The 20,326-nt window shown below is 40.8% G+C and overlaps 1 protein-coding gene across 5 annotated transcripts in view; it reads left to right on the top strand.

The window, feature by feature from the left end:
• Window positions 1-6,601, top strand: part of Plcb4 (phospholipase C beta 4) — a 356,880-nt gene extending 350,279 nt beyond the window's left edge. For 3 of the 5 annotated variants that reach the window (XM_041671004.1, XM_041671005.1, XM_041671003.1), the window contains 4 exons: window positions 702-759; window positions 1,203-1,289; window positions 4,157-4,193; window positions 6,145-6,601. In XM_041671004.1, the coding sequence (XP_041526938.1) occupies window positions 702-759; window positions 1,203-1,289; window positions 4,157-4,193; window positions 6,145-6,233 (271 nt within the window). In that variant the 3' untranslated portion in view covers window positions 6,234-6,601. The remainder of the gene's footprint in view (window positions 1-701; window positions 760-1,202; window positions 1,290-4,156; window positions 4,194-6,144) is intronic. The other 2 variants (XM_041671007.1, XM_041671006.1) reach the window with 1 other exon arrangement.
• Window positions 6,602-20,326: the final 13,725 nt, after the last annotated feature.

Genomic DNA, 20,326 nt, shown 5'->3' with positions numbered 1-20,326 from the left:
TTCTGAGTCTGACTCGGGCGGAGAGCACAGCAGGCTATCTTTGGTAGATCCTCCGGGGGATTTATGCACAGGAAAGTTCTAACACGTAGAGGTATTTCTCATGGACACATCCATATATAGTTAAAATTATTAAAATATAGCTAAGTAAGCCTATGCCAGCCCCAGTACGTCCTTCAAGGAGAGGAAGAAGGGAAAATAGAATCTGAAGGAGTGCAAAAGAAGTTTAAATTTCATATGTAGCATTCTCTTTTACTTATGGACAGATGGCTGTGTGGTTAGGGGTGCTTACTGTTCTTGCAGAGGACCTCAGTTCTCCTGCCAGCACCCACATGGCAGTTCACAGATGCCTGTAACGCCAGTACCGGAGGATCCAACACTTCCGTTGTCCACAGAGGGCTCCTGCACATGCAGGGTGCAAATGAACTCATGCAAGGAAATGTGCATTTACTTGAACAAGATAACAAAGATCTTTGAAGTGTGAGACCATAAAGAAACATTATTGGTTAACCTGAGTGATCTGTATATGGTTGGTTTTTATGCTTTCCTAAGAATTTTGTGTGTTTAGAAAATGCTACAATAAAGATTAAAGGAAAAGGAAGCAATAATCTAATCCGGAAAATGCGGTGCGGGAAGACTGGTTCTTATGGCTGTATGTGAATCCCGTATGGTGTCACACTATTATCTGTCTCTGTTGTTTTTAGGCGAGTCAGGGAGTTGAACAGCAGCAACACTAAAAAGTTTCTAGAAGAAAGAAAGAGAGTGAGTATTTCATGCTTTTCTCGGCACTCCTCTTTGAAGAAAAAAATCTGTGAATAATAACTTGTGCTAGCCTCCAAGCCTTTCAAGCTGGTTACCTAATTTCTTTATTTTTCTGTACCCTAAATATTCCAACATTGCCCCTCCCCAAAAGCCAAAGCAATCTCTTACTGCTGTCACTATGGAAATGATCTGACAGCATTTTATGTAGGCTATAAAGCCAAATTTCAGTCATGCAGAAGTGTTCAGTTATTTGCTAAGATTTAGGAAAGGAGAAGATATGCCCAATATGGTTTATGAATTTAAACTCCTAACAATTTTCATGGTATTTTTCATTCTTTTTTTTAAAAAGTATGGTTACCCTCAGTTAAATGATGAGTTTAATAAGCCATCCGTCATTTGTAATGTTGAGACTACAACTTGAAATTGATCATATTTTTTTCCAGCTGGCGATGAAACAGTCGAAAGAAATGGATCAATTGAAAAAAGTTCAACTCGAGCACCTAGAATTCCTAGAGAAACAGAATGAGCAGGTATTTCCCCCAACGCACATAGCAGACATCGGCAGCCCATCAGCTTCAGGGTGGTGGTGCCGTGGCCCACAGGAACCCTCTGGGAAGGACTGTGGCCCGGAGTACAGGGAGTGGGGAGGTAGAGAGCCTTGCTGGGCGCTTGCTGTACTTTCTCCTTTTCATCTAAAAAAGCCAGAAGTACCTTTTGTGGAGTGGGAGAAGAATGTGGGTGTGGGGCGTGAAGAGTGCAGAGTTGTCATTTGGATCAGTCATAGGGCTGGGTTTCAAGAAGGATATGAGCAAACAGGTTGCGAATTACTACTCCTCCATTTTCATGTAAAGCTTTGCAGCTTGAAGTTGGTAGGTGTCAGCATATAAAAGTCAACCAAAAGAACCATCTCTCTTGAGCATCAATCTAAAAAAGTGAATGTGTAAATTCTCCCCAGAGCGTCACAGTGGGATCTGAGTTTGCCTCCATAACTCAACAAGCAGCCCAACAGCTTAGCATCTTCTCACTGTTTGTTTTTTTTTCTCAAAGAAAAGAAAAACACTGACTAGAGAAGTTGAAGCTTACACACAGTGGTTAGTAGACGTCACTTGCTCAGGTACCTGCACCAGGGCACATCTGCTTCCCCGCAGTGCAGCATAGGAGGCTCTATCCCACATGGGCCTTCCTTACAACCTCTGGTAGCTCTACCAGAGTGAACATTTCTGTCTTACTTGGTCCCATTTCATTCTTGGTTCGGACATTGTACTTTGTTGATGATTTACATCCATTTAGAAACTGCAAAGAGCTTCTGATGAAATAATAATGCATTTTTCTTTTCTATTTCTTCCCCTCTAGAAAGCAATCCTATGTAAGATTATTTTTCAGAGTAAATAGCTCACCCTGAAGAATACTTCAGAAGGAATTACATTTTAAAAGGCCCTTGAAAAGAACACAAAACCATAGTCATTTTTGTGTTGGAGCTTAGGTAACACACCTAGCTTCTGGCTTCAAGTCCTCACGTTCTGTTGGACAGAACTTGGTCCTCTCATGGTTCCGAATGAAGTGTCTTAATTCTAGTCATAGTCCTGATCCCTAAGAGAGACTGGACACTTGTTTGGTCCTAGAAGTCCAGTTCTTTTGGCTTCATCAGAATTCATCATATTCTGGTATGCATTATGTTTTCCGTTTTTAAAGCGCATTCCAGAATGTGTCCCTGGCAATACAAGACTGTAAGAAAGGGTAAAGCTACCATCCCCAAAAGCTGCAGAACTCACTTCAGAGGTTCAAGGAAAGTAGAGGGTGAGGATATCTTTGAGAGCGTTTAGGATCTGCTTTAAAAGAAGGACATGATGAAAGGCAAGGCAGAGTTAGGTGTTAACTATCTAAATTAGGAAACTAGTTAGAAATTACCGTGTCGCTTAGCAACAGGTTTGACTAAAGAATGTAAATGTGCTAAAAATTGCTCATCACTACATAGTGGTGTAGATCAGAGCTACAGAATACAGTGTTCAGGTGTTGCTGCTTTTAAAGCATAATAAAGAAATCATTATGAGCATTAAACTAAGTCATGGATAATTCAAACCACATCAGATTGCATTAAAATATGAGGTTCCTGAGAGTTGTATTGATTGGATCATGTTGTAAAGATGCTGGCTTTTTGTTCTTAAACTTCACATAATGCCTATTAATGTGTCATAAGATCATCTACCACCCACAACTCAGGCTTTGAGTCACAGAAACTTACGAAAGCACCCAACGTGAAAAATATCCAGATGTAAAACTGTAATGATATTCAAGGAAAAGGCATTCACTATGTCAAATAGCAACTTCCAGCAAACATAGAATTGGGAATGAATTCCTACATTAAGGTTCAATTTGCAAATATCACTTGCTCCATAGCAAATTAAACACTAGGTTTTTGTAGTGTGCTTTTAAACACAAGGCCAGGAAGTGCTGGACTCACAGTTTGTCTGCCTGATACAACACTCTCCTAGGCACTGTGCAGGGGTCCACTGTATCCACTTGTTTCCTCATGTCGACAAAGGCTGGAGCCACATAACAGAACTCCATCCATAGTCAAGCAAGCGTTCCTTCAGCAAGGCAGTCATCATCTTCGCGAAACACCAAACTTCTAAATCAATCTTCCAAGCTGCTGCTAAGCCCCAAATTTCTCCCTGTGTGTAGATCAAAGATGATTTAATTTAACCACACATACAACATAGCCCTTTCTACTTTATTTTCCCTAGTCTTGTAGAATTCCCAGCCATGTCCTACCAACCCCAAAACAAAGCCTGGTGGATCTATGTAACTAGACTACTGTCAGAGGCACTGGTAGTAACAGCTAACAGGTTCACACAATTCCTTCTCGATTCTGGATCCTGTGGCCTTTGTAAACACTTTTTAGCCTTGTGTCTGTCATCAGCCACTTGTTCACTTAGACTTCCAAGGGCCAGGGCATTTTTTTGTGTGTGTGACTTAGTTTTTCCCATAGTTCTCCAACACAGTGTTTCATCTGTCTTGACATATACCATTTCAGACATTTAACAGTATCATTACTGTCACATTCAACTCTTAAAAGTTAATATCTGTCATCGACACCATCATTCAATAAAGTGCTGTAAAGAAAGGACTCAGCTAAAGCTCAGACAACCTACCCCCTTACAGGAGAGAGGCACACGTGGGACTAATAGGCATTGGTTGTTTGTTCGGTTATTTTTATTCCTTTGTTGAGTCAGCTTGGGGAAGGTTGTTGCTAATGGGTGTGTATGTGTTTTATTCTTAGCTTTTTTTGCTTTTCTGTATATGGTTTTGCATTCATTTCTCAAAATCACTTCAGTATTCATTTATTTTGTTTTCTATGTATGACTCAATTTTGACATTACTATTTTTGTACAAACAGCTTTTGAAATCCTGTCATGCAGTGTCCCAAACACAAGGTAGGACTGAAATTTTGATGATAAGCAAGACCTTGCTTTTCTCTGGCTACATCAGTATTCTTGATTTGATTTCCATTTATGACTCCCATCTGGTCATAACTAACTAATATCTTAAGGGGTTAGACTTAAAACCCTGGCTATTTCATGCTTGAATTCCTCATCCTACTTAATCTGAAATGCTGTCACATCTGTTTGTGGTAGTGTTTTAGCCAGCATTTCCAGTTGTAAATCTGGGAATCAGGTCATTATCTTGAAGAAAACCCAGACATAAGAACACTATTTATATATAATGTCTGTTGGTGCTTTTCAGTGATGTAGTATTGTGGTCTATGTGCAGAAATGTTATACTACAATGACTTTTGTTATGTTCTTTGTTAAGTCTGATCCACTTATGACTAGTCACCCCTTGTCAGGTGACTATATAATTGACTATTTAAAGCAGAAACAAAATATTTTGGAGAAAGATGTTTGTTCTTATTAGCCAGACTACAGCTAAGTTGTCCCAGGCAATAGAAGTAGATGGTCACCCTGATCATGTGAGAATTGAGCTCTCAGGATAATCTTTCAATGGGCATTCTGTACTATATTCAACAGAATCCTTAAATGCAAATGCATAGGGAATTTTATTACTGTCCACTAAACATCAAGTCATTTAATTTCCAGCGCTGACAATGTCTCACGGCCATCTCTTATAATACTGTTCGTGTCATTCTTTCATGTTTGTATATTTTTCTCCATTTCTTCATTTTCCTGTATTACTATATGTCAGGCATTGAAAATTATATGGGTAGAGGGAATCATGAGCCCCAAGTTTACGCAGATCTAAAATTCTTTGGTGATGTTATACCTACCCTCACTAAAATGAAGGTGGAAGCCATATTGTTAAAACACTTCATTGTCTGTGAGAAACTGGTTTTGTTATGGAACTTCATTTGGGATACTTAGATACTTCTAGTATGATCTAGAATTGACCAGCCCCTCCCTCTGACGCTCCATTTAGCTGGAATATCAAAGAAGACATAAACAGTAGCATCAGGGCACTTCAGAATCTTCCTTCCACAGTGTATCTTTATAGATTTTCTCCTGTTTCCATCCTTACCTGTCCTTTGTTTCAGTGACCTATCACTAAAAGGGGGAAAAGGGACTGTTTCCCTACCTCACCAAAAGGTGCAAGCATGTGGATTGGGTATCTAGGCTTTCGGTTGGAAAGTCAAATTTGAAATGAATCACTCGGTTTCCCCATGTTCCCAAGTAATTACTTGTTATTGGGACCTGCTTCTGCTGACCCTTTTGAATAAGCTGGTCGCTTTAGTGACTATCTTAATTCATGATATTCAATTAATCCTGGCTTATATCCTGGTGTTCCATAAAAAGTAAATTATTCCAGAGAAGCAAGAGCTCCAGAGTTTAGATAGTAAGATTCCCGGAATCCTCCGTGCTCCTGTAATGGTATGTTGATAGGTACTCCTGTCAAAGCAGTGTAGTGTATATGCTTTTACCTTACATATCCCCATCGAAAGACTCAAGTCTTAATTACTTTTAATTAAATTTTAGACTATTTGAAAAAATGAGTTATACATAAGCAATGCTATTCTGAAAATGATAGAATTTTCCTCACAAGGTACCAGCCACACTAAGTCAAACAGTTTGATCATCTAAGTAATTGGCTCAACTTCTTTACATGAGATCTTCCCCAGAAATTTGTAGGCCAGTTTTTCTCGGACTTTTATGTGCATTAAACTCTCCTGGATGATCTTGTTGGATAGATTCAGAGGATCTTAAGTAAACTCCAAGATTCTGCATTTCCGAGAGTACCCCAGGAAGTTCCGAGGGTGTTGGTCTACTTGTCACGTGTGTGAAAACAGGACAGGCCTAGAGGAAACAGACAAGAGCCAGTGGGATCCTTCAGACGGGGATTTCCATATGTAAGGCCATGTTTCTGGTGTTGTAGGCGAAGGAGATGCAGCAGATGGTGAAATTGGAGGCCGAGATGGAGCGCAGACCAGCAACAGTGGTATGAAACTCCAGAGTGCAAACTGAGGCTGGAAAACCACGGATCGTCAGGAGATCATGCCCAGCTCGAAACTCAGACTCCACGGACAAAAGCTGTTTTCTGTGTTTTTTTTTTTTTTTTTTAAATGTACAAACACGGTGTTATCTGAAACCACACAGACTGGGGATGACCAAATGTTCTTCTGTTTAACAACTGACTATTGAATTTCTTTGGCCAACCAAAAATAGCTATGTATTCACAACAACAATAACAAAGAATCTCCTATTCCTGACAGGCAGAGTCGAACCGTGCTACACAACTTAAACATGTGTGCTAAAAGACAGCATCACAAGTCAGTGGGCTTGATGTTAACAGCTCTGCTTTGTGATGCATTAGGACATGTTTGAGCTGCTGCTGCAGAAAAAAAAAAATAGTGCATTAGTAACTTAATAGTAAGCGCATGCACTAGAAGCAACTCTGTCTACAGTTCATTAGCAGAAGTGGCGGTCTGCTATCCAAATCACTTTGCGGAATTTCCTATACCTAAGTTACCTCATCAGAAAGTGCCATGTCTTTACCATGCCATAAGATGCTAATTTCCTGTCAATGTTGCAGACACTGTTAGACTAATAGAGACACAGAAGAGTGTCCCTGTGCCAAGCTAATCAGTGCTTCAAGGGGGACTCGGCAGGCTCGTTTCAGAAAGTTTACAGCTGCCACTGCTCTCTAGGGATTCCTTCTGCAGGTTCCAGGTGTTCCAGTTCACTCTACACTATAAGGGTTGTGAAGTGGTTATTGGCAAGGGTTTGTAAATGTGACCATGTACAAAGTATTTATACTCCTTAATTCTCACGGTTATAGCGCGAAATCATCTAAACATTACCACGTGACAAGACTAGTCAACAGGAACCATAGATCTAATGTTTTGCATGATGCACAAGCACCAGTTATGACTAACCTGTTCCGACACAGTTACTCTAACACCAAATAACTACTGGTTAAGTAAATGTATGGCACAGAATATTATTTGACTCTCAAGACTTTTAGCATAATAAAAAAAAGTCTATATATATGTGTATATGAATTATGTGGGCATTCTTGATACTTCAAGTTCTAGTTTGAAAAAAATACATAACTAATTTAATTTTACACAAAAATATTTATGCAGATTTTCAGACTTTCATATCAGGAAATAACCTTTTTATGTCTGTTAAATATCCAAACGATTTGCTACCGTGTTAATCTGCATGGTCTTCTAGCCTGCTGTAGTTGCTTTGCAGGTGGCGCCTCAAGTGTTATGCTGGGATCAAGTCATGCTACCCAAGCCCAGAGGAGCGCACAGAGACCTGGTAGCCTTGGGCGAATCAGAGTCCTGATTTTAGGATGTAAAATGCCAACTTAATTGTTGTATATGATTGTACAAACAGATTCTGTGTGTTCCTCTGAAGAGGACAGAGAAAATTATGATAACATGAAGGCTGAAATTCAACTTACAACTTCTCTAATAAAAAATGAAAACACATGTTATATCTGAGTATTTGCTTTCACAATGCTTTCTAGAACCCCTTTGCCTTCTCATATACAATCTCTTTATAATTTTCTAAAGGGGCTTTATTTCATGTCTCCTTTATGATTTCCCTGACACAAAACACATAGATTCTACATAGAGAAGTCATGGGTTCTTTTGCCCCCCCGCCCCCCAATGATAATTTGAGTAGCTTTCACAGACCGTCAAATTCCTGGTTTTCTTATTTGTGAAACAATGGAATCAGACTGCGTATTTTCAGCACCAACATCCCATTTTAGTAAAAGGTTTTCTTCACAATTGTGTTGCCAATTTTCAAAGATTTTGATCACTTCTCTTCCTCAAGGCCAGCGGTTCCCCCAAGAGCCCCATTTGGCTGTCACTCTGTCTCCTGCACCGCAGCCACCATTCGCCATTGTCTCTGCTTTTAAGACTCCTATTGTTAGGCGTCCCAGAAGAGGAGTGAATCCTGGGCTTGTTGGGGGATGGGGTGAAGAGAAGGTGGCTGTCCTGGAGCGGGGGATGGGAGGAATGGAGGGAGAGGAAACTGAGATCAGGATGTTAAATAAATAAAAATGAGGCTCCTAGTTTTCCCGTTGTCCCGATCATGCCTTCTCTGTGTTTCCATCATTCTCTGCCATAATTAATATTTCTATCTTGCAGTTTTAGAGTCTGAAGCAGTTTTTTATTTAAGCCAGATTGTTTTTAGTATTTGAAACATATTTACCCACAGATCTATTGAAACAATATTAAAGTAAACACAGCTAAGATAACATGGCAAAATTATGACTTTTTGTTTTTAAATATATATTGCTCAGGGCTGGAGAGGTAGCTCAGCATTTAAGAGGGCTTTCTATTCTTGCAGGTGACCAGAGTTGAGTTCCCAACATCCATGCCAGGTGTACAACCACCTGTAACTCCACCTGTAGGAGATCCAATCCCCTCTTACCTCTTTTGGCACCCACAAACATGTGAAAGACATTCGCATAGACATGAATACATTTTTTAAATTTTTATTTTATTTAATTGACCCTTTTCCCATTTATTTTACATACCAACCACAGTGTCCTTTCTTTCCTCTCCTCTCATTCCTTCCCCTCAACTCCCATTTACCCTCCTCCACATCCTCTCCTGTTTATCCATTCAGAGAGGGACAGGCCTCCCATGGGTTTGAACAAAACATCAAGTTGAGGTAGGGCCAAGCTTCTCCCCCTGCATAAAGCCTGGGTGAGGTAATCCAGCATAGGGAGCAGGTTTCCAAAAGCCAGCTAAGTGCCAGGGACAGGTCCTGATATCACTGCTAGGAGCCTTACGAAGAAGAGACCAAGCTACACAACTGTCACGCACACATGTGGAGAGCCTGCTTTGATCCCAATGCAGTCTCCCTAACTGGTGGTCCAGAGTCTGAGCTCCCAGGATCTCAGGTCAGCTGTTTCTGTGGGTTCTTCTGTCATGACCTTGACCTCCCTCACCTCACTTCAGGAGTACTCCCAGAGGTCGGTCCAGTGCTTGTCTGTAGATCTCTGCATCTGCTTCCATCAGTTACTGGGTAAAGGCTCTCTGATGACCTTAGGGCAGTCACCGATCAGACTACAGGAGATGGCCAGTTCAGATACCTTCTCCACTATTGCTAGGAGTCTTAGCTGGGGTCATCCTTGTAGGTTTCTGGGAGTTTCCTTGCACCAAGTTTCTCCCTAACCTGGAAATGGCACCCTCCCATCAAGATCTCTTTTTTGTGACTCTCCCCTTCAGTCCCACCGCCAACCTGCTTGCACCCAGCCCAGCCACCAAACCCATCTCCCCATACCCTGCCCTCAGATTACTCAAAAGATCTCTTCTATTTCCTCTTCCCAGGGAAATCCATGCATCCCTCTTAGCGTCCTCCTTGTTACCTAGTTTCTCTAGGGCTGTGGATTGTACCTCGTTATTCCTTGCATTACATCTAATAACCACTTATGAGTGAGTACCTACCATGTTTATCTTTCTGGGTCTGGGTACCTCACTCAGAATGACTTTCTCTGTTTCCATCCATTTGCCTGCAAATATCCTGAGGTCATTATTTTTACAGCTAAGTAATACTCCACTATGTAAATGTACCACATTTTCCTTATCCATTCTTCGGTTGAGGGACATCTAGGCTGTTTCCAGGTTATGGCTACTATAAATAATGCTGCTATGAACATAGCTAAGGAAGAGACACTTTTTAAAGTTTATATTGCACCCAAATCCTAGAATTATTAAACAACAACAACAAAAAGAAACCCTTGCTAATTAAAGTGGCTCATTCGCCTCTAACATTAAGAGCTCTGCTGTGTTTCGGGGCATGTTGCTCTAGTGTCTGATCCCCATTCAGAGAACTCTGCCTTCTAGGGCCTCCTAGGATCTCCTTCGCTAGGCTCTGGCTACAAAGGAAGCTCCTTGTCTTCCGCTATGTGGGAGGGGCATTCTTTTTGCTGTTCATTTTGGCATCCTTCTGGGATATGCAGACCTGCTGGATCTTTGCTGTTAACCTCAGATTCATCCATCACAGCATCACCTTTGACCAGGTGTCACTACAGTACCACGTGGTTCTCATACAGTGGAGCTTCACAAATCCAGGAGACTTGAAGCCTTTTGGAATTATGCCCTAAGACATACAAAGTGAGTCTGGTTCTGCTAAGCCCCAAGATGTGCCCGAATTTCTACCATATCTTGCTTCTGCTGTACCTAGGACATGTACTTCCAATTTAGGGCTCTGAAAACTTCACACTTGATTCTTCTTTTGAAAGGGTACATCTTTGTCAGAAATCAAGTGGTTGTAGGTCTAAGGATGCATGTTTGTGTTGTCTCTTCTGTACCCTTGATCCTTGTGTCTGTTTTTGTACAAGTACCATGACTCTGCAATATAATTTAAAAATCAGACACTGTGACAGTTGTCGTCTTTCATTCAGGATTCCTTTGATTCTCATCCTCTGACCCCCTCTGTGTGTGTGTGTGTGTGTATTTCTTTGTGCATTTTAGAACTGTTTGTTCTATTCCCTTTAATGTCATTATAGTATTACTGCAGATCACATTGAATCTGGAAGTGACTTTTGATTAGATAGTCATTTCTTAGTATTCATTGGGCTCTGCCTTTAGCATGGTGGATCTACCTTCTAGTATCTTCTTTAATTTCTTCAGTGTCTTAAAGTTTACTTTGCAGAAGTCTTTTACTTTGTTGGTTGGGTTAATTCCTAGATTATTCATTGAGGTGATTATGATTGGCTTTTATGGTCTGTTTTCTTTTTCCAGCACATTCGCTGTTGGTGTTTAGAAAGCTATGGCTATGTGTTGAATTTGTAACCTGCTGAAATGTATCTCCACTCAGAATTTCTGGTGGGGTAGAGCTTGGTTCTTATCTTTATCCTTCCTCAGAGGACATTCTTGATAAACTGGAATACCCACACAGTATTATACTTCTCTAAGTAGGTTTTTGTTTCCGTTTTAGAAAGCTGAAGAACAGCATTATGGGAAAGAAGCTTGCCAAACTACAGGAACATCAGGATCGACCCATGTCAACATGGGACATATTTATAGATCTCAAAGAATGAAAATTTTCTGCCAGTCATATGACATACCACCCAATGATCATTAAGACATTTCTTGATTTAACAGATGATAAAATGTGAATATGTGCATGTGAGAACTTATGAAGCAGAGTATTTCAAATATTTTGTACATAATCTTCAAACCCCAGGCCTTAAAGAAGGAAGGAAATCTCAAATATAGGGCACAAGAGAATCCTTCAGAAAGCATACAGAACCGTCAACACCTGGGTTTGAGGTTCAGCAATAAGCTTCCAGGAAAGTAATTCAAACCAGGAAGTAAAACTATAATTTATCACAGGTTAAGAAATCTGGTTTCCCTTAGGCTTAGTCCAATCACATGCCTTTAATTCTGCTTGTGTAATCACTCTTACCCCTACGAGGTGAGTTTTGCTCTTTCCTCCTCTACGTGGTTTCCTCCTTATAGATGTCAAGAGTTAAACAAACAGTGTTCACATTGTGCGTAATAACAAATAGGGCTCAGGTCTCCATCTGTCCTGCCCATTTGTTTCAGCAATGCATAGCCGGTGCTAAACCTTGGGGCAATCTTGTTCTGCTTGCCCTCATCAGATCCCATCCCCAGCTGCTGATACATCTATAAATCATATCTCCCTTTGTGGGAAGCTTCTTTCTCCTTCCTTGGAGCTTCTCTGCTTCCTCGACATCCAGGGGTTTGAGCTTTTCCCTTCAGATCTTTTCCATATATACAGAATCTTTTTGCCAAATGATGGTCCTGTCAGATCTCGCTCCGTTCCCGCTCAGCAGCTGCAGAATAATACTGAGATCACTGGAAACAGCGTTCCAGTTCATCTTCATTTCTCTACTCGCCTAACCCATTTCAGTTTAGCAATCTTTGTCCACAGACAAGTAACACATCTTCTCTAGCCCACGACACAAGGTTCTGTCCTCCCCAAATGCCACCTCCTCAAAGTTGCCTTTGATTTTCAAAGAATATGTAGTTCTTAACCGTTATAGGATTATTTTAAGTATTTTCTGTAAGGTGAAATATGCAACTTACAATTGTATGACAATCTTAAAATAAGTTGTTTTTTGTTTTTGATTTTTTGTTTTGTTTTGGTTTTTGGGTTTTTTTTTTCATTTATCTTCTCAATTCCACAAAACACAACTACCTCAACTCTGTTATCCCCTTTCAAAGTAGTGCAGAGCTGGGTAAGTAGTCCAGTGACAGAGCACACACCTAGGATGTGCAATGATCCTCAACAATGCGAAAACTAAAATGACCACCTACCATAGAAGCGACGAGGAACTTAACAAATGACTCCATTGACATTAGGAGAGCTGTGGAAAGTGAAGAGGGGATGCTCATTTTACTGTTAGTGTTGTTTAAGGATACATCATTTCAAACCAGAAATAGCTTCTCCTTTGCAGTCACTTCTGCAAGTCTGGCAGAGGGCCATATTTCTTTGAACTTTTCTGTGGTAACTCAAAGGTTTAGAGAATCCCAGGCCCACCTTAGCGATTGCACCTTTAGTATCATAAATCTGGGGTGATGTATCTGGCACGAATATTTATGAGCCTTTGTCCTTAATGTTTCATGAAAAGCAATCTGCCTCTCTATTAAGGAGAAGGAACAGAAGATAGTTTTAAATGGCAACATCATTGTTTCTGCATAAAAAGAAAACACTGTACCTGTAACAATAAAGGAGGCAATGCCCCTTCTGCTTTCCTCTCCTTGACTGACTTTCTTAGAAATCACTGTGGGGTGCAGCCCCTGAGCTGCTTCTTACTGGGCGTTTTTAGACTCCATCACAATTCAACAAATGAGAATATTTCCAAGACTCAAAAGTCTGTTTTGCTAAGCAGCTGCTTATCTTATGTCCCAAGAAATTTCATCCCAAAAGAAATGAGTCTGCGTGTTCACGAAGATGCATGTTGGCTTCATTCTTCATATTAAACTAGAAACTAGTTGTATCAACACATGTGGACTCCATGTAAGTCTAATCATGGAATATCTTGGGAGGGTCAGAACAGGTTCCCTAAGAGGTGACCTGGGGTGATGAGAATGGTGTGGAGAAGTGGTTCGTAGAACGCGTGACAGAGACCCCTTGGATCCTTCTGGGTTCTCAGCAGCCTGCATGAGGTCCTGGGAGTATCTCTAGTTTCCAATTCAGTTCATCTGTGTGGAAAGCTAAGGAGTGTGTGTGTGTGTGTGTGTGTGTGTGTATACATTCATATGAAAATGACACAGCAACAGATTAAAATGATAATCACCAGATGCCTGTGATTTCTAGACATAGAAAGATGCGAGATGACGTAAACAGTAAACAGTACTCTACCAATGCCTAGTATCGTCATTCTTTCATTAAAAGTAGTCACATATTAGTTAATATGTAGTATTAGTTAATTAGCATATTAGTCAATATGCTAACAGGTTATAGATTGATTGTTACTTTTATTGGACTGGTAAAATATTTCAAAATTACTGTTTTAATTTCCAAGGGTTGTATTTACAGACAAGAGTCACGTATACAAAAACTCAAATTTCTTCAAACTATAAACATGTGGAAGAGTTCCAAACTAAAGATTTTAAGAGCTGTTAAATTATGATTTGACTTGAGTGAAGGTTGTGTCGACATAACATTGACCTGGGTGTGCACTTAAGATTCATGTGCCTCGCTACATGTACATAATCCAAAACCCTTTAAAATACACATAGAAAAATAGGTATATGCTTATGATGCAACATAAATGGGAAGAGTTAGCATATCATTCATTATACAGAAATAAATGCACATTTTCTGAAGATTATTAGGAATTATGTCAAAAATAACAAAACTTCCTTGAAACCTGATGCTAAGTGGGCACCAGGTAAGAGGTGTAGTTATTTAAGAGTTGGAGCACAAACCTAAATTTTTGTTTCTTTTTTTTTTTTTTTCGTGATTTTCGAGACAGGGTTTCTCTGTAGCTTTTTGGTTCCTGTCTTGGAACTAGCTGGAACTAGACCAGGCTGGCCTCACAGAGATCCGTCTGCCTCTGCCTCCCGAGTGCTGGGATTAAAGGCGTGCGCCACCACTGCCCAGCGAATCTTTGTTTCTTTACAGAGAGGTTAGTCCATACCCTCTTTTAGGAAGAGAAGGAATTTCTTGGTTAATGGATGCAGCAGTGGGAGGGGGGAGTAGAAAGAAAGTGGGGAGGGTCAAATGTGGAGCACTTACTCTTTATTCTCCTTGTGCTGGTTAGTTTATTGTCAACTTGACACAACCTAGAGTTCCTCCTTGAGGAATTGCCTAAATCAGCTTGGCCTGTGGGCATGCATCTATGGGGCATTGTCTTGATTGCTAATTGCCCCACCATTCCTGGGCAAGTAGGTGCTCCTGGGCTGTTCAAGAAAATTAGCAAGCAAGCCGGCAAAGCAGTGTTCCTCCCTAGTTCCTGCTTCAGGTTCCTGCCTTGACTTCCCTCAGTGGTGGACTGTGACCTGGAGTTGTGAGTTCAGATCAATCTTTTCTCTGAAAGTTGCTTTGGGCCGTGGAATTTGTTACAGAAACAGAAGAAAGTAGAACGCTTCTGTTCCAGTGTTTCCCATGCCACCTCTCAAAGTCAGCGATGGAAAAGGATTAGAACCAATCCAAGAAGAACTACACTAAAAGAGATTGACAAGGAACTAAAACATGACATTCAGGAACAAGCAGACATAACTACTTGATAAAGGTCAGCTACAGAAAAACTGAGGAGTAAACAGATTGGACATAGGCAGTCCTAAGGGGGCCGTGCAGTAGCGGAAACAATAGAGAGGAAATGGGAAAGCCCTGTATGCTGGGACAGACGTAATTATTCAGACATCAGTGTGACAAAGAATGCCACTACCATCCCTGGGTGTCAGTGTCTGTCTGTGTGTGTGTGTGTGTGTGTGTGTGTGTGTGTGTGTGTGAGAGAGAGAGAGAGAGAGAGAGAGAGAGAGAGAGAGAGAGAGAGAGAGAGAGAATTGCCTCCATATTTGCCTGGGGCAAGACTATGGAGATATTTTCTTGATTAATGATTAAGATGGAAAGTCCAGTCCCCTGTGGGATACCTCTGGGCAGACAGTTCTAGGATTGTAGAAAAGCAGGCCGAGGAAGCCACGATTCCTAAGGCAGTATGCAGTGTTCATACATGGCTTTTGCTTTATGTCTGTGGTCAGCATACTGAGATCCTTCCCTGACTCGCCTTGATGATAAGCTGTGACCTATCAGTCAAACAAATCCTTTCCTTTCCCAGATCATTTTTGGTCTGTATTATTTCATAATAGCAGAAGAAATAAAAGTAGGACAAACATCCTTCACTGTCCATCCTATGATAAAGATTAATTATATTGGCAAGACATGTGAAAAGTCAATACAAATCCTTAAAAACTCCAAGGTAACTTGCTTTTAATGGATGAACACTGATCACCAAAACCATCTGATCTACCCTAGAAATGTACTTTCCACTGTGAAGATTTTAGGAAATAGGGTACAAAGTAAAGCTACACAGGCAGGTGCCATAATGTGAGGCATACTCTGGCAACAATAATCCCCCCAACAGAGGTGACTGGCTTATGACTTCTATTTATTTTCGTTCACAAGTTGTTAATGCTGATGCTTGCATTTTCAGTCGAGATGGAATCCGACTAGCCTTCCAGGTTCATAATGGAAGAACCAGCCTATAAGTGGGTCATGAGCAATCTTGCCCATTAATCACCCCAAGTCCACTAGTTAAGCGTGCTGGGTGCCAAGAAAGCCACGGGGCTTTGTCTCACAGACAATGTGCTTTTCTAAATTTAATTCTCAATGTGGAAGTATAACATTTGAGTTCACTAATATCTTTCATTTGTTTGCAAAACTGGAGCAGAGCAAAGCAATGCGGCCTCACTCCAAAGTAGCAAGAAATATCTTTAATTATCGGACTCAGCAGCATGGGTAGGCTGTTGCTCCCTACTCTTTGACCTTCACATATGCATAGCTGTCATTGATCTATTATAGCCATCTCAAATTCATCAAGAATGGAACTTTTGGGTATGGTCTTGCCCCTAGTTCCATATTACAGCCATTAATGTTATAACCATATTTCCAGACTAGAGTTAAAATTCTAAGCACGTCTTCTCATATACTTGGCATAGTCAATAAAGTAAGCTCTTCCTCCAAAATATGTCCAGACTGGATCCTCTTCCCAGCACTGGCAGGACAGAGCACAGAATTTTACTTTCACTGAGGATTCATGCTATTCCTTCCTATCAGTTACAGAACGCTGATGCTCTGTAATTGCCCGAGTTCGAGACAGGGTTTAGGTGGGACTGTTTGTGTATCTAACAAGTACTCATATGTTCTGGTGTTTGCGGTCATCTCATATACAATAGCAGAGTGGTTCTCATAGAGACTAAATCGGATTCTGTTACTAATCTGCTCAAATCTCTGCAACAATCCTTCTGTATTAAGAATAAAATCCTCTGCGGCTTCATTAATCATTGTAAACATAACAAAATATCCCAAAGCTTAGGACTTAAAACAACAAAAATTTATGATTTCTCCTGATACCATGGCTGGACTCATCTGGCCAGGTCTTCTGACTCATTTGGCTGTGCTCATCCTCAGGACCGTGTTCAATTGCATGATTACATTTGGTTGCAGACCCAGCTGGGGCAGGAAGGTGCACCACGACACTTATGTGTCAGCTGTGGTTGGAGTGGCTGCGTAGGCATTGCCTCTCCACATGGCCTCCTAGCTTGTAAAGGTCAAGTTCAAGTCTCCCTTTTGAGGGGGGGTCTGGAAGTTAATTATAAAAACAGGAAGCTGCAATGATAATGATATTATAATACATGCCTACCATATCCTGTGGATCAAATATACTCACACAATCTGTCAAGTCTGAAGCAGAAAGATCCTTCAGAGGGAAAGAGACTTCCTTCCCTCTTCCTCTTCCCCTCCTCACCTTCTCCCCTTCCTCTCCTCCTCTTCTTTCCCTCCCTCCATCTCCCCTGGCTCTAAAGAGATGAAAAGCTTTGTTCTACTACACACTCCCCATTATGATGACCTGACTGAGGCAGGATAACGTCCAGATGTGAGCAGAATGAAGGGGTTGCAGGTCGGTGGCATGAGAGGCCACATTCCAGCACCATTCAGGCTTGGGTCTTTGCAATCTTTCAATCCAGGCCAAGAAAGGGAACCAAATGATTAGAAACTTGAAAACTACTGACCATGTATTGAAGAAGGACGCTAAAAAAAGAAATCCCACACTAGCTCAGAATTGAGTATAATAAAAGGTTATTTATTTAGGGGTAGAGTCACAGATCACAATCCTCTGCTGGAATGGGGAACAGCAATCGAATCCTGCTGGATGTGCGCTTTACATTGGCATATATAGTATAAGAGGCCACACCCAACTGGGCGGGTAACTTAAAGGCTACTGGCGGTAGGAATTCCTACAGCAATGTATGACACCAGGACAATGCTGAAGTCACAAGATAGCAGAACTATAAGACAGAACATCATAGATCCTGGAGTCACTGCCTAGAGCAGAGGTATCCCAGGATGGAGAATCCATGTCAATACCTGTACTGGTCTTTGTGTGATCAAGAAATAAAATTCTCCCATCATTCTTCTTGATTATGGAAGGGACAATAAGGTACATAGAGCACAGGAAGAGACCTATTGGCATCAATCTCCAGAAATAATTTCCATATACAATAATCCTACAATTATTTGAAGCCAATCCGCTTCTCATGAGCCCCATTGTGGGCAACACTGGGCATCTTTGCTGTTTGAAAAGCTGCTATTGTGATGAAGTCTATTAACACCCCCTCAGCAGCCATCTGCTCATAGAACTGCAGGTGGCTGTGTAGGTTTCCTGAATAAATACTAGATTTGCCAGACTCTCTAGAAATCAGTTTTAATCAAATGACTACTTTCTGAGCAATGGAATATCATGGAAAGAGCCCAGTGGAATCTTTAGTGAGATTTCCTTAACAGACCACAGCTGGGCCTGGAGAAGGCAGGGGGCAGGAAAACCATGAGTCTAAGGCCAGTCTAGATGACATTGCAATACCTGTTCTCAAAGAACCAAGGAATAAAGTTTTAGCTCAGTGAACAAGTACTTATCTATCATGTACACAGCCCCGGGTTTTATAACAAATATCAAACACGCACACACGCGCGTACCTGAAGGCATCTGCCTTGATCATTCTCTTACTCTGCCTTGTGTAATTCTTGTGCTGGTTGACCCACATGAAATTGTGGAGAATGAACACCTTGCCAGTTTGGGGAAGCCAGGGTCTCTGGGGATAGGGAGCCACCCTGGAACAACTAAACAAGCATCTGAATGTATTTCTTTATCTGATATAAGCTGCAGTAACTGAGTTTTCTATCTTTTAAAGGCAACCTCAATCTTTACTGATGGGTATTTCCAGCCAAAAGACGAGCAAGAGCACAGGGTCTGGGGCAAGAGAGTATCTACCTGTGAGCAGAGTAAAGAGGTTGAGGGAAGGATGGAGGCAGAAGCAGCAGAGGTTACATGGTAGCATCTTCTAGGCTCTAAAAAATCAGAATAAAATGGAAAGGTAAGGCAAAGCTTTGGAGAGTGAGCAACTAAGATTATGTTTTTGTTAGAGACTCATGCTCTCTCCACATCAGGTGGGTAGCAGTTAGAATACATGGACTCTATTGCTGTCCTGCCCCATCCTTCTAGATCAGATTCTCTGGAACAACTACCACAGAATCCAGTCTGGCAAGTCCTCCAGGTTCTAATTCCCACTCAAGACTGAAAACTGCTGCCTTAGGTTGGTACACTCTCAGACACAATGCAGTTTTTCATGTGGAACCACCCCTACTCTTCTGACCTTACTCTTGCATTCCTAATCTTCTATGCAGTTCTTTCTGATGCTTAAAAAAGCCTACAGATACAGACAGTTGTCTAAAATATCTGCTAGACCAGCTTGGTCAGCATCTCCCTCAGAGGCCTTCTGCAGTCTGGCTTTGGGAATGATATCTTTTTCTGTTTTCAAAGAACATTCCATGCAATCCTCTATTGAAACATTTGCTGTATTATTTACTAATGGTTTACTTAGCTCTGATCTTCTTTCCAAACATAGGAATTTTTATTTTCTCACATTTAACAAAGAATTAAATGTTAATATTTTCAAATATTAAAAATCATTTTAAAAACCAAAACTTAAATGTCTCTTTTTTTCAACACACTGAAGAAGTAGTTAAAAAGATAAAATCTTCATTTTACCCAAATGAGATAACAATAGATGCTATAAATGAACATGTTTCATTGATTGTAAGCCACAATTTCTCTTCTTTATTCAATCTGAATGAGTCTTAATCAATGGCCTGCCACAGCTTAGCTAATGGCATGTTCCCTTTTTTATAGTATCAAAATCAAGAGTGTACTTATGACAGTACAAATCCTTTTAATATGAAGTGCAGAAGGAGACAAGAAAGGAGAAAACCTGGAAGAAACATGGAAAGTGTAGCTGCAGAGAGAGAGCAAGGATGATCTGAGTAGGATTTGAGTAGGATTTGAGTAGAATGGATACCAAGGAAAAAGTTCTGTGAGATTGTAGCATTTGAAGACACATGGGAAAGGGGAATGGTGTAGCTATGGGGTATGAAACAGTGTGGAAAGAGCTTTCCAGGTGAGGAAGAAGCAAGGACAAAGGCCCAAGGACAAGGACAATACCTAGTGTTTTGTTGATCAACCTAAAACAACTCAGGATAGTCTCTGGGACAAGAAAAATAAGTAGACTAGAAAAGACAGTAGGAAAAGTAGAAAAGTAGGAACAGAGAAGCGAAGTGAAGACTTAACATCCCCTCTGGTGGCTCTACACTTTCAATTTGCTCTAAGAAACTCTAAATAGAAGAGACAGATAAAGAAGACGAACTTATTGAAAAGACAGAAAAGAGAGCCAAGATTAAAATCAAAGCTAAAGTATAGGAGCTGGAACAGATAATAGAAGAGCAGACATCTGTAAAGAGGAAAAACGAACGGCATAAAAAGAAACAAACAGGGAAGAGTCACTTTCCGAGGAAGAGCCAAGAACAGCCCAGTAGTTCCTTGTCCAGAGAAAAAGAAAGAC

This window comes from Microtus oregoni, unplaced genomic scaffold (assembly GCF_018167655.1).
Source record: "Microtus oregoni isolate MIOR12 unplaced genomic scaffold, Mior012 000020F_ref0000438, whole genome shotgun sequence".
NCBI classification, from domain to species: Eukaryota; Metazoa; Chordata; class Mammalia; order Rodentia; family Cricetidae; genus Microtus; species Microtus oregoni.
The sequence above is the reverse complement of the archived record's forward strand: the minus strand, read 5'-3'. Positions and strand labels throughout refer to the sequence as shown.